Source organism: Cyclopterus lumpus, chromosome 15 (assembly GCF_009769545.1).
Source record: "Cyclopterus lumpus isolate fCycLum1 chromosome 15, fCycLum1.pri, whole genome shotgun sequence".
NCBI classification, from domain to species: Eukaryota; Metazoa; Chordata; class Actinopteri; order Perciformes; family Cyclopteridae; genus Cyclopterus; species Cyclopterus lumpus.
In genome coordinates this window covers 7238169-7250890 of record NC_046980.1, presented here as the reverse complement: position 1 = coordinate 7250890, position 12722 = coordinate 7238169, and the positions used below count along the sequence as shown (strand labels likewise).

General features: G+C 44.2%; 1 protein-coding gene across 6 annotated transcripts in view; it reads left to right on the top strand.

Moving 5' to 3' along the window:
• The window catches only part of LOC117743684 (RAC-gamma serine/threonine-protein kinase), a 47018-nt gene that overhangs the window by 26956 nt on the left and 7340 nt on the right, over positions 1-12722 (top strand). For 5 of the 6 annotated variants that reach the window (XM_034551416.1, XM_034551414.1, XM_034551417.1 and 2 more), the window contains 8 exons: positions 1582-1693; positions 4956-5100; positions 5930-6061; positions 6288-6353; positions 7387-7455; positions 9476-9598; positions 9746-9772; positions 10280-10408. In XM_034551416.1, coding sequence (XP_034407307.1) covers positions 1582-1693; positions 4956-5100; positions 5930-6061; positions 6288-6353; positions 7387-7455; positions 9476-9598; positions 9746-9772; positions 10280-10408 — 803 coding nt within the window. The remainder of the gene's footprint in view (positions 1-1581; positions 1694-4955; positions 5101-5929; positions 6062-6287; positions 6354-7386; positions 7456-9475; positions 9599-9745; positions 9773-10279; positions 10409-12722) is intronic. The other variant, XM_034551418.1, reaches the window with a different exon arrangement.

Below are 12722 nucleotides of genomic sequence, written 5' to 3'. Positions count from 1 at the left end.
GGGAGGGTCATCAGCGCTGAACAGACAGGGAGGAGGAGGCTTAGACAGGATTGGAGAACGAGGAAAAAGGGGAGAGGAAAAGAGTTTGTGAGAAGGACAAGCCAGGCCATACATCCGGCCCCGGCTGCTTGGCAAAGCACTGGCATTGCCACATCTGTTGCCCAAAGCTGGGAGGCCAGGTGGCGTGTGTGTGTGTTTGTTTATGTGTGTGTGTGTGTGTGTGTGTGTGTGTGTGTGTGTGTGTGTGTGTGTGTGTGTGTGTGTGTGTATGTGTGAACAACAGAAGTGGTCAGATGGAACAGAGATGGTACAGGCCTGTTTCCTGCAGAGGGACTCATACATACAAGCCTGACACACACACACACACACACACACACTCTCTGATGCCTGCACCCACTAAACTGCTACACATATTTCACAATGGCCTGCTGTGGCAAAGAACCCAATTTCAGCCAACATTCAAACTTCAATATCAGTTTGTGCATATGTGTGTGTGTGTGTGTGTGTGTGTGTGTGTGAGTGTTTTTTGGCATCAACCATAGCATGACCTTGTTTTCTGGCAGCGCAGCAGGCCATGCTTACGAGTCAGGTAGTAACTTCTGTGTGTGTGTGTGTGTGTTTACATTGAAAGTCTGCCGTGTGTACAACCTGAGTGGTGTTGTCATTAACCTTCCTGTCTATATTTAGGCCGAGCCATGACGTGCTGTGCTGTGCCACACTTGAACAGAAAGTGATTGGAGGAAGGGATAGCCGAGGAAGGAGAGGAGGGAAAAGGAGAGGAAAGGAGTGAAGTAGAGAGGGTGAGAAAAGAATGACAGAAGACAGGAGGAAATCAGAGGGGAGAGGGAAGTGGAGGGTGATGTCTGGAGAACAAAGAGGAAAAGGGAGAGATGAGAGTACAGAAGATGGATCATTATGCTCTTTTACATCCGCTCTTGTCCCCAGTAACCAGAGAGACTGCTGGGGGGACAATGAAGATGCTTTCCTTCAACACAGCGAGCTCACAGCCCCATCTGGCTTTGTGTGCGTACGTTTCTGCGTTTGTGTACTGTATTATGCATTTGTGTAATAATGGCCTACTGTATTGCCCATTTTCACAGAAATGTGTCTCTTCGGATATTATGTGCCGCAACACATAATATCCCTTGGCACAGGAAAGCACCTTTTATTGAATTCATCGGTGGCTGAAGTATGGAAGCAGGATGGAGTGAAGAATATGATAGATGAAATACAAACAAAATCAATAATTGAAAATAAAAAGAGAAAAAAAAAACCCGCACCCAGCCTCATAAAAGACATTGGCAAACCATTCACACGCACCCGCACACACACACACACACTACACTGTAAGGTTACTTTTAACATGGTCACAGTTGTGATTGATATCGGCTCTTCTGCACAGGAGCTGACGACGTGTCACTAAAAGCGTCTTCCCCAGATCTCCATCTCTCTCTAGGGACAGTTGGAAGCTCTTAGGTCTTTCCAGTTCTGTTTTCTTTCTCCCTCTTTGAACTCTTTTTCGCAGAGACGTTGTAATTGTACCTGAAAGACAGCGTTGTCTCTTTGGCTGCTCGTTTTCAGAATGTCAGCTGATGAAGACGGAGAGGCCGAAGCCAAACACCTTCATCATACGCTGTCTCCAGTGGACCACGGTCATAGAGAGAACCTTCCACGTGGACTCGCCTGATGAGAGGTTAGTGACCCCCCCCCAGTCCTGAGAGCATCCTCCAGTTGTTGTTGGCCAGTCAACAACGAAGATGTTTTCCTTTATGGAAATGGTGTTCCCTAAATCTGTCTCATGACAGCTCCAATCTTATATTATCTTATATAAGTCTGGCTTTATTCAAGTTTAGACACTTTTTGCATTATTTAGTCAGAGCTGTCGTGAAAGCCAGAAGTGGAAAATGAGCCTTTTCATGTACAGGTTAGAGCTCAGATTCTTATTCCCATAAACGGCAGCAGTTTGGATGAAAATATATTGAATATATGTACACGCACACGCACACGCACACACACACACACACTAGTTAAAACACCCAAGGGTTTTAAATGTCATATTTTTCTTTTCAATATGAGGAGGCATTTCTGAAATCACACTTTGGCAGAGGATGTTAAACTAAATTCAAAATCAGTTCAACTACAATTTATGTTCAAGTATATAAATATATATGATTTATTTTGAAAGTACAGTATCATCAAGGGCAGAGGTTTTGTGTGAGGAGGTTTGTACTGTAGATAGACTTCTTTGGGGTGTGTGTGTGTGTGTGTGTGTGTGTGTGTGTGTGTGTGTGTGTGTGTGTGTGTGTGTGTGTGTGTGTGTGTGTGTGTGTGTGTGTGTGTGTGTGTGTGTGTGTGTGTGTGTGAGAGAGAGTGTGTGAGAGAGGGATAGAGAGGGTAAGAGAGACAGAGTGGAAAGGAGACCTTTCAAGTAGCGTTGGCATACATTCTCCAGCTGCTCAGTTCCTTTCTGAGGAGCTGAGGTGTTTATCTCCAGAAAATGAACAGCTTTGCCCAGAAGACCACAGATGCTTCTGTGCATCCTTTGAGTTTGTGCGTGTTTTAATGTGTGTGTGTGTGTGTGTGTGTGTGTTGCAACTGTCTGTCCAACTTTGTTTGTTATTTGTCTCTTTTATAATAGTTTTGACTCCAGATGATCAAACACACATAGTAGTTAACATACAGCGCATAACTATCTGTATTTTATAAGGTCAAGTGTATCCAAGATGCATGTGGACAAATGCAAGCTACAGATGTGTGTGTGTGTGTGTCTGTGTCTGTGTGTGCGCGCATCATTGCAGTTTAAGTGGGTTGGAAAGAAAGGTGTTTGTGCCACAACTGTGTGTGTGTGTGTGTGTGTGTGTGTGTGTGTGTGTGTGTGTGTGTGTGTCACTGTATTTGTTGTACTGTACCAGTGCTGGCAGGGCTCCAACTACCACAGCACCAGCCGTGAGCAGAGGGTGGCACATGTTGGCACGGTGCCCAACTGTAGGCAGGCCCATTATCTCTCATTAGCACAAAAAAAAACTCATTATACAAAAAACACTTTAACCAAGAGAGAGAGCATTTATCTGCTGCCTGACCTTGAGAGAGTTCCCATTGCTTTTCATGTAGCTGTGCGCACACCCCTCATGGGTGCCACAAAATGTGTGCTCCATTGTTGTAGATGGAGTGTAACTTAAGTTTGCCCTTGTTTCGCAGTGTGTAGGGTACGCTCAGAAGTCTTTGCAGTAGAAAGGGGTTTCAGATCTTAAAAACACTGCTCTGCTTAGGTTCAGATGGATGTTCTTCCAGATCCCTCAAGGAAACATATGGGCATCTAACTCGAAACAAAACAAAAGACACAGGGGTGATCGTTTGGGAGTCAAACAGGTTTCATTATTATGATCTCCTCACGGCTTACTCTGGGTAAGTGTGTTTTTGAAAGTGCAAACTCGGAAAATCCATACTTGCTTCTTCGGGGCTCTGAGGATTTCTGAATATTTGAATATGATCTTTGGTTTACGTCAGTTACGCCTCCTTAAATGTTTTCTGCTAACATGTCGATCTTACATGTACTGTTCCACAAGATGAACACTGTTTTAGTGAAGATCAGTGGAGAGACACATTCTGAACCAACATTTTCAGTTTAAAATCAGAAATATTATTGAAAAACTATTATCATCTTATGTGCAATTACCCAGATATACAATTTCTGGAGTTAAACAACTTCAGTTCAGTCTTATTCTATTCTTCTCATTTCTTCTCTTCAGAGGGAAGCTGTTTATAAACCATTATATTCATCATCATTAAATACAGTTAACGGGTCTACAAATCCTGATGCATGGCTGGCCTTCTGCTACAGATGACGGTCTCACACACACACACACACACACACACACACACACACACACACACACACACACACACTCTCACACACACATACACACACACACACACAAATCAAACCCGCACACTTTCTTTCAACAGATGTTGAACAGTACTGTTAATGGAAAGTCAATGGGGAGGAACAATGTTAGCAAACAACAATGCATTGTTCCCACTAATGCATGAATGTGCATTTACATTTAGACACACACACACACACACACACACACACACACACACACACACACACACACAGACTGGTAGGCATTAGTTCTGCACCATGATCATCGCTCATTTGGTTGATTCTCCAGTTGACCATGTTTCCTCTCTGTTGAACAAATGGGCATTTATGTTAATTGAAAAAAACACCTTAGCGCCTTTTAAAAACCTGGTTAAATTAGTGCACAAGTCCTATAGGAGAATCTGTGACCAATATTCAATTGTACACCTGTGTAATTAATTGTTACCCGCGTTGGTTTCAGTTAATTGTTACCAAATGTATGTGTGCATGTATTGGCTGTTAGTAAAGCTTTTTAGGTCGGGCTAATACTAGACTGGGCATAGTAGCAATAGCAATAGATACAAATGACACCTTTGCTTCTGACCTGATGTCAATTTGATTTAAAGTGACTAGAGCTGTATATAGTGATGACTTTCTTAACAGGTATTAATCAATATGTGTTATTTATTTCTTTGATTAATGCCTGTTAAAAGTCCCCTTCACTCAAAGCGACATGTTCAGATTGTTTGTTTCATTTGGCCACAACTTCCACCCCCTGTGATATTCAGTTTATTATCCCATTAACCAAAATAAATAAGTACATAATCAAGTCCTCGCTTTTAAAAAGCGTTCTATAGTTTTGCTTCGAAAATTACTAAACTGATAAATGGATTATTAAAAAATGGTTTCTGATTTAGTTTTCTGTCTAAAGACTTGCAGTTCTAAGTTAGACCTTCCATCCATGCAATATTTGGATTTCATGAAAAGGAAACCTAAAGGCTCACGTCTCCAATTCAACAGTAATGTGTGTCAGAAGCTGCGGACGGGATGCAGGAGGTGAACTTTGTGTTGTTGTGTGTCGTGAACTCAGAGATGAGTGGACAGAGGCCATCCAGATGGTGGCCGACAAGCTGCAGAGGCAAGAGGAGGAACGATTTCAGTGCAGCCCCACCTCCAACATCGACAACATGGTGGAGGAGGAGATGGACATCTCCACCACGCACCACAAACGCAAGGTAACGGCAAGACAACAGGAGCGCGCAGATGCATACCAACACATACTCACTCTCACACACTAAAGACTCCAAAATACAGGAATTATTCCAGCTGTGATATCGCTGTTTCTTATCATTGTTCAAAGATGATCCCCCGAGTCACAGGTCTGTGTCAACACACACACGCCTCTGGAACAACAAGGGTGGGAATTGTTTTTATTCTCCAAATTCAAGTAAAAGCATTCATGCAAATGTGAATTTAGTTTTTATCAATTAGATGTATCAAGTAAACCACTCAGTGTTACACCTCACACTATAAAGGTTTTAACGGGGTTTCATTTGGCACAAGTTCATTAATGTCAGTAGAAATAAAAAAAATTTTTTTAATGTTTATCTTGTCACATATCAAAGGGTTATTAAAGGGGGAGTTTTGATCTAACAGCGGCACTACACTAATATCAGAGGGTCACTAAGTTCGTTAGATATCATCAAAGGACCAATCAAGGGACCAATAACTTGGAATCCGAAATGTATTCGTTGCTCAAAGTATTGATGTCTATCAAGTACAGAAGGTTGGCGTCAGCTGTCTGGTGAGACTAGTAATGTTGTTGACTTAATAAAAATGAGGCTTTAGTTGTATTTAGTTCTTGGCTGCTTGTGTTTATATAACATTTGGCATTTCGTCGAATGAAAAAAGTATTTGTACTGAAACATGTTAGTAGTATTGAAACCTTTTAAACAATACACTGCTCTATACTAATAGTTGGGATGTCAACACTTTGAAACCCATAACAAATCCATTACTAAGCTCCAAGTGAAGATGCTGACATTCTGCGTTTCCGTCCCCAAGACGATGAGCGACTTCGACTACCTGAAGCTGCTGGGCAAGGGGACCTTTGGTAAGGTCATTCTTGTCCGAGAAAAGGCCAGCGGCAAATACTACGCCATGAAAATCCTGAAAAAAGAAGTCATCATCGCCAAGGTTAGTCTGGCTGACTGTTAGTCTATTCATCCATCTTCACGTCTTTTCTTACTGTTTTAAAATGCAACTAAAATGTATTCAATTATTTATTCTGACGACGTTTAATTTTGAGGGCGGCGTCAGATGTCAGTATCTGATGTTTTTTATCACATTTCATAGAGTGGTTATCCACTGGGCTCTTATTAATTTGGTGGATTGAATATGTTTGAACCGCATATCTGTGCAGGATGAAGTGGCCCACACACTCACAGAAAGCAGAGTTCTAAAAAACACCCGACACCCCTTTCTCACTGTAAGTACCTCACACCACACACACACACACACACACACACACACACACACACACACACACACACACACACAACAAAAACACTTTAGATTCAGATATCTGTGCATGTGCAAATGTGCCGACATCTGTAAGAGCGCACGTCGCATACGCAGACCGCATATTGATCCTATACATACCCGAGTCTCTTGAGGCTAATTATGAGTTGGACACCAAATTGTTTTACATTAACGACCGCATCTGTTGGCTTGACACTCTCTCTTTGACGTACACAAAACGCACGCAGGACGCTGCTCATTTCAATCACGCTCCCTGTAAACGCACACACAGATTAATGAGCGCACACACCACTGTCACATCTGCAGCCGCAAAGAGACTCCGACCAACTGTTCTTTTGTGCAGCAGCCTCCTGCCACGAAAGTAAACGCACACCTATCTGGCTCGAACAGGCGAATGCGGGCGCAGGCGGTTTGAAGCCATGAATTATCACGTTTTGCTGCACCTTCGGTTTTAGCTCCAATGGGAACGGACGTTCAGTTCACCGTGTTCTGTCGAAGGCTTGGAAAATCTCAAAAACTGTATTTGATGTTTTTCAAGTTATCCTTCTGTACAGACATAAAAAGAGAGAGAGAGAGCTATTGTGTCAGTAAATGCATTATGATAAATAACCCCTTGGTTTGTTAAATCACTACTTTTCTCTTTGCGCTGTGGGGATCAATTGACTCCACGATATATTGTATGATTTAATAATCTGGCTGCATAAGGGCAAATTGATTTAAGAAAGACAAGAGAACAAACATTGGACTGACTGTACTGTGGAGGAAACCGTTCCCTAAGGTGTGTGTGTGTGTGTGTGTGTGTGTGTGTGTGTGTGTGTGTGTGTGTGTGTGTGTGTGTGTGTGTGTGTGTGTGTGTGTGTGTGTGTGTGTGTGTGTGTGTGTGTGTGTGTGTGTGTGTGTGTGTGTGTGTGTGTGTGTGTGTGTGTGTGTGTGTGTGTGTGTGTGTGTGTGTGTGTGTGTGTGTGTGGTTCTCCTTTCAGTCATTGAAGTATTCATTCCAGACTAAAGACCGCCTCTGTTTCGTCATGGAGTATGTGAATGGAGGAGAGGTAAGACACACACACACACACACACACATGCGCACGCACACAGTTCACAGTTTTCGTGATGGTTGTGCTGAATGTGGTTACCCATCTTTGTCTTACTGTTAGTTGTAACTGCTACAGTTGCACCACATCTCCACAACACCAACTGACATTGATTAAACACCTATTCAACTGTAAACTCTAAGCTGTGTAAAAACAGATGACAAAAACATTGGCTTTGTCGACATATTGACACTATTTAAAAAGATAATTTCTTTGCTATTTTGTTTAAATTTTTATGAGTAACTATTTAGCTAAAATACCAATTATATATTAGAGTTATTACAAGTGTTTTAAATAGTCATAATTACCAAAATACTGTATTCCAAATTAGTATTTTATAATGTTTTGTATGCTCACAGATAAATATACAGTGCAAGTGGAGATGTGTGAAGTGTGTCTGTTCGATTGCTTTCTAACAGTTAACTTGCCAACCAACTGGCCTCTCGCTTTCCTTCTCGTCTCTCATATCCGTTGCATCCCTCTTCTGCTCGTGTCTATTTATGAACACACCTATGGGGCAGATTTAGCCAGAATGACAGTCGGAGACAAAATGAGTTTGGATTCCCCCACTTTTCCATTTCTCAGATTTTTAATCGGGCCATTTTTGCAATCTTGGTTCATTCCCTGAGTGTAACTGTCACCTGCTCCCCTCCCAGATAGTTAGGCAATTCAGCCAGTGCCAGGCCTGAGCACACACACACACAAACACACACACGCACATACATACAGAAAACACCAGCAAACACTCACATACTTAGACAAACACACACGGCAAATTTTTACCTCAACGGACAAATTGTGACCACACATGCCTCACAAACAACCACACACACACACACACACACACACACACACACAACCCATTACAAACCTGCCACAGTCACAGCTGCCAGTACACTGATGAAGGCCCACCTGTCGTGTTACCCCCTCTCACCGCACCCCGCCACACAGAGACACACACTCACACACACATTACACACTAACACCATTTGAGCAAGGTGGTCTGTGAGCATCACTCCAGCGGCCATATGCAAACCTCCCTGAACAATTAATGGGTAGATGTGCGCCCCTTGGCCTCATGGGTAATTTGTACAACTTGACTGGTGCGCCGCAGCAGGCTGGTGTCATTTTGGTGCCACATGTGTAGCTGTGTGACAGTGACAACTTGACAACTGACGGCTAGGGAGAGAGTAAGAGAGAGAGAGAGAGAGAGAGAGAGGCGGGGAGATGAAGGGAATGTGAGGTGAGCGATAAAAAGGCAAGACGGAGGAGAAACGGGGGGTCACGCCACCTAGTGAAGAAAACAAGTTGCTTACTCTTTTGAGTACGAAAGTGAGCTTCTTGCCAAAAACAGGGAGACGGATATGAGGATTGAGCAAATGAAAACAGAGGCTCAGGGGGCAAGGCCAGTTAGGCCACTAATGAGTGCTGCACTGGAGGCAGTTGAAATGGGAGGGTGGGGGGGAGCGTTGGCGTTGGCGGCGGCGGCGGCGGTCGGCCTGTCTTTAACTAGACTGGTGTATTGATTAAACCCTTGATTTGGCCCCCGTCGCCGAACTCCATGCCAGCACCGTGCCAACCTCGCCCAGAGGGTAACGTGGAAGAGGTATGCGAGTGTGTGTGTGTGTGTGTGTGTGTGTGTGTGTGTGTGTGCGTGTGTGCGTGGTGAGGGGGGCTGCTAGATGAGGCGCCAGCTGCTGAGCGCCTCCACCCGCCCTCCTCCGAGACCCCCCTTACCCAGCCCCTCACCATGCGCACCCCTTACACACTACCCCCGCTCGCTCACCCTCCCCTCCGCTATCTATCATCTCAATATGGTGCGGGCAGCCAGTTTGTGTTGTGCTAATTTCCTCCAATAAATCAGTAATTATTGCTGTGCCGTCCCTGCTGTCTCTCCCCCCTCACTCTCTCTCTCTCTCTCTCTCTCTCCCCCCCGCCCTCTCTGTCTCCCCCTCCCTTTTCCTCCCTCCTTCTCCTGCAGCTGTTTTTCCATTTGTCAAGAGAGCGGGTGTTCTCCGAGGAGCGCACGCGCTTCTACGGCGCCGAGATCGTCTCGGCTCTAGACTACCTGCATTCAGCCAAGATTGTGTACCGGGACCTCAAGGTAAACAGAAAACAGAGAGGGGAGGCTGGTTGGGGGGCATGAATGAGAGAGAATATGAATCCGATATTTTGAAGGAAAACTTTGTTTTCTTCAGCCCCCCCCCCCCCCCCGAACCTTGTTCCACAGTTTGTTGTTTTTGTCATGCAGGAGGGAAGGAGTGGCTCAGGATGTGTGGTAATTAAAGAGAGTGACGGGGACGAGCTCACACAGACATGCAGCGGTAAAGAAGTGGAGACAGGCAGGCATGGAGAGAGGAAGGGATGGCCATGTGCCGTTGCCACAGAGGTAGAGAGGTAGATGGCCCTGTCTGAGCGTCTGCCTGGCAGCCTTGGCCCGAGCCCTGCTTCCAGCAGCCAAGAAAACAGAAAGGAGAAAAAGGCAGACAGAGATTGAGAAAAACACTTCAGCCATTCAAATTAAAAGGTTGAGTGGCTCCAGTACACGCCTGAAGTTCATTTCCCTCCTCTGCATTTGTGTGCGTCCGTCTGGAGTGTGTGCACTGCCACTATGTGGGGGAATGTGATATGGTTTTCCTTACCTATAAAACCGTTTGGCCTTACCATACAGAAAAGGTATTGAAGCAAAGAGAAGCCGTAAAGTGTTGATTCTCAGTCACGAATGATGAGAAAGTAATGTTAGATTCAGATATGGGATATGATGTGCATTTTGTTTTCCTTCCAGTTGGAGAACCTGATGCTGGATAAAGACGGCCACGTCAAGATCACAGATTTCGGCCTCTGCAAGGAGGGCATCACCGACGCTGCTACCATGAAGACGTTCTGTGGCACGCCCGAATACCTCGCACCTGAGGTAACTTAGTAGTTTTCATATCGGTTTGATTTCTCTCTCGCTTATTAATTTCCTTGCTCCACTTTTTATTTTCTAAGATGTTTCTATCAGAATGTTTAAAATATTTTAACCTCTTTCACCACTTTCCACTTCTTCAGTCTTCCTCTTCCTCTTGCTTGGATCTTCACAACCAACTACCCATCTTTACAATATGTAGTCCTATTGTGCAGTTAAGTTAAGAGTGCAATAATAGAATAACCTCCATATTCACAATCAATTCACATTACTGCGCCTCACTACTATATGTGGTACATTATGGGAGCTCCATGCAATATGTAATATATAATGTCAGGGTGAGAGTTAGTCATGTGGCATTAGTTCATCATCTGCTTACCAACAACAATATGACTTAATCACTTAAAAAAAATAGTACAATACAAAATAAACATCACATTTGAATAGATGTTAGATGATATTCTGCTCTACTCTTGCACACATGGGAATCTGATAACATACAGTATGGTATTTTGGTTAAATTATGAACATGTGAATTGAGACCTAATGGGAATAAATAAAACGCAATGGAGATCCTTTAATATAATCACCTGATAAATGACGTACATCTTAAATGCTGTAAACTGAGCAGATTTACTGAGACTTTGTGATGCATAAAAGCATCTGTGACATCTACACATGCATCGTACCCATAAGTCACGAAGCGATGCACTTCATCACCACTCCGTACCCATAACACCCGGAGTTTTGTGAAGGGCTCTGATGTTTGAAACCTTCTTGCCGTGGAATATATGCGTGTACATTTTAATTAGCAGATTTCACAGGCGAACACTTTCCATAATATCAGGGTGAACAGTAAATATGCAGCTTATGCGTGTGAATGGGGGTGTTGGTTGAATTGGAAACGGGCGCAGCACACACAGCGCTTACACACACACACACACACACACACACACACACACACACAACCACGTAACTACGCTCTTGTAATAGTTTTTTTTTGCGTCTATCCGCTGTCCAGCCATCAGCGCTGCTTCACTCGAAGGCCAGCAGATCAACTGGCGAGAGCGTTGCAGGACTGTGGGTGGTGGAGATGTAGATGTGGAGATGAAGGCAGGAGGAGAGAGGCATAGTGTATATCCCACTTGAAAAAGTACGGAGGACAATTTGGCGCAGCATTTTGTGCTTTTCTTTCTCTTTTTTTTTCTTTTTTTTTTTTAGAGTCCCTTCCTTTGCGTGCCAAAAGCTGATTGGAGGCTGTTGGTTATTTTTCACAGGATGTGCGTCTGTGTGCATTTATGTGTGTGTGCCGTGTGTGTGATTGCAGTAGAAAGTGCAGGCTAAAGCGAGGCAGATGGCGGCAGATGGGCGAGGTTGGAGGAAGGTGCTCGGAAAAAACCTGGAAATCTACACTACCGCCGCCGCCACTCACCCGCCCGCACGCTCTGCTCGCCCGCCCGCGTGTAAAAATAACACAGTTTGCTCTGAGCCAAGTTACAGAGATGCAAAGTAGCCGGGATTAAACAGAGAGGGGTAGGTGGGGGTTTAAGACAGAGGAAGATGAGAAAGGAGAGACAATATTTCAGGGTTACAGGAGTGAAATTCAGACGGCTCCCGTGTTTGCCGTCACTGAAAAGGGCCGATGAGAAGTGAATGAAGAGGGTTTGTGTCTGCTGCGTGCCCGAAGGAACTGAATTACCCTTCGATCGATTGTTTCAAAGGATTGTCATAAATACAGAAAGATTAATGAACAATAAGCAGTGTGAAGAGATAGGAAAAACCCAATCAGTTTGACTATTAATGGGTTTTCGACTTATCCAATTCATTAATCCCCCCCTAACCCTTTTTCTTTTTTGGGATGTTTTTCATGTCGGGCATTGTGATTTTATTTATTTTGTTTTTTTTAATTGTAACTACATTGTTCATAAACATAGCAGCCGTTAGTAAAACATCAGAACGGTGTCAGCATGAACCTACCTCCAAATGATGACACTTTGGAGATAGAAGGTCTCTGTGTGACACCAACATATGTGAGTGTATGTTAACTGTGCCCAGTATATGAGGTGTGTGTTTGTGTTCCCAGTTGCCTGCTGGGTATCTGGGCTGGTACAGCCACAGGCTGTGTGTGCCCGTCCCGTCCCATCTAGTCCTGTCCAGGCTGCCAAAGCCCCTGCCCCGCAAGCAGCATCTAGTTGCCACATAGCCGCCCCATAGGGACCGGGACAGGACAAGACCTTCTTTCTAACGGCTGCTTTTCATCAGAGCTTTTCTCTCCTCTTCTTTTTCCTCTTTCTTCGTCTCCGTTTCTTCTCTTCTCTCT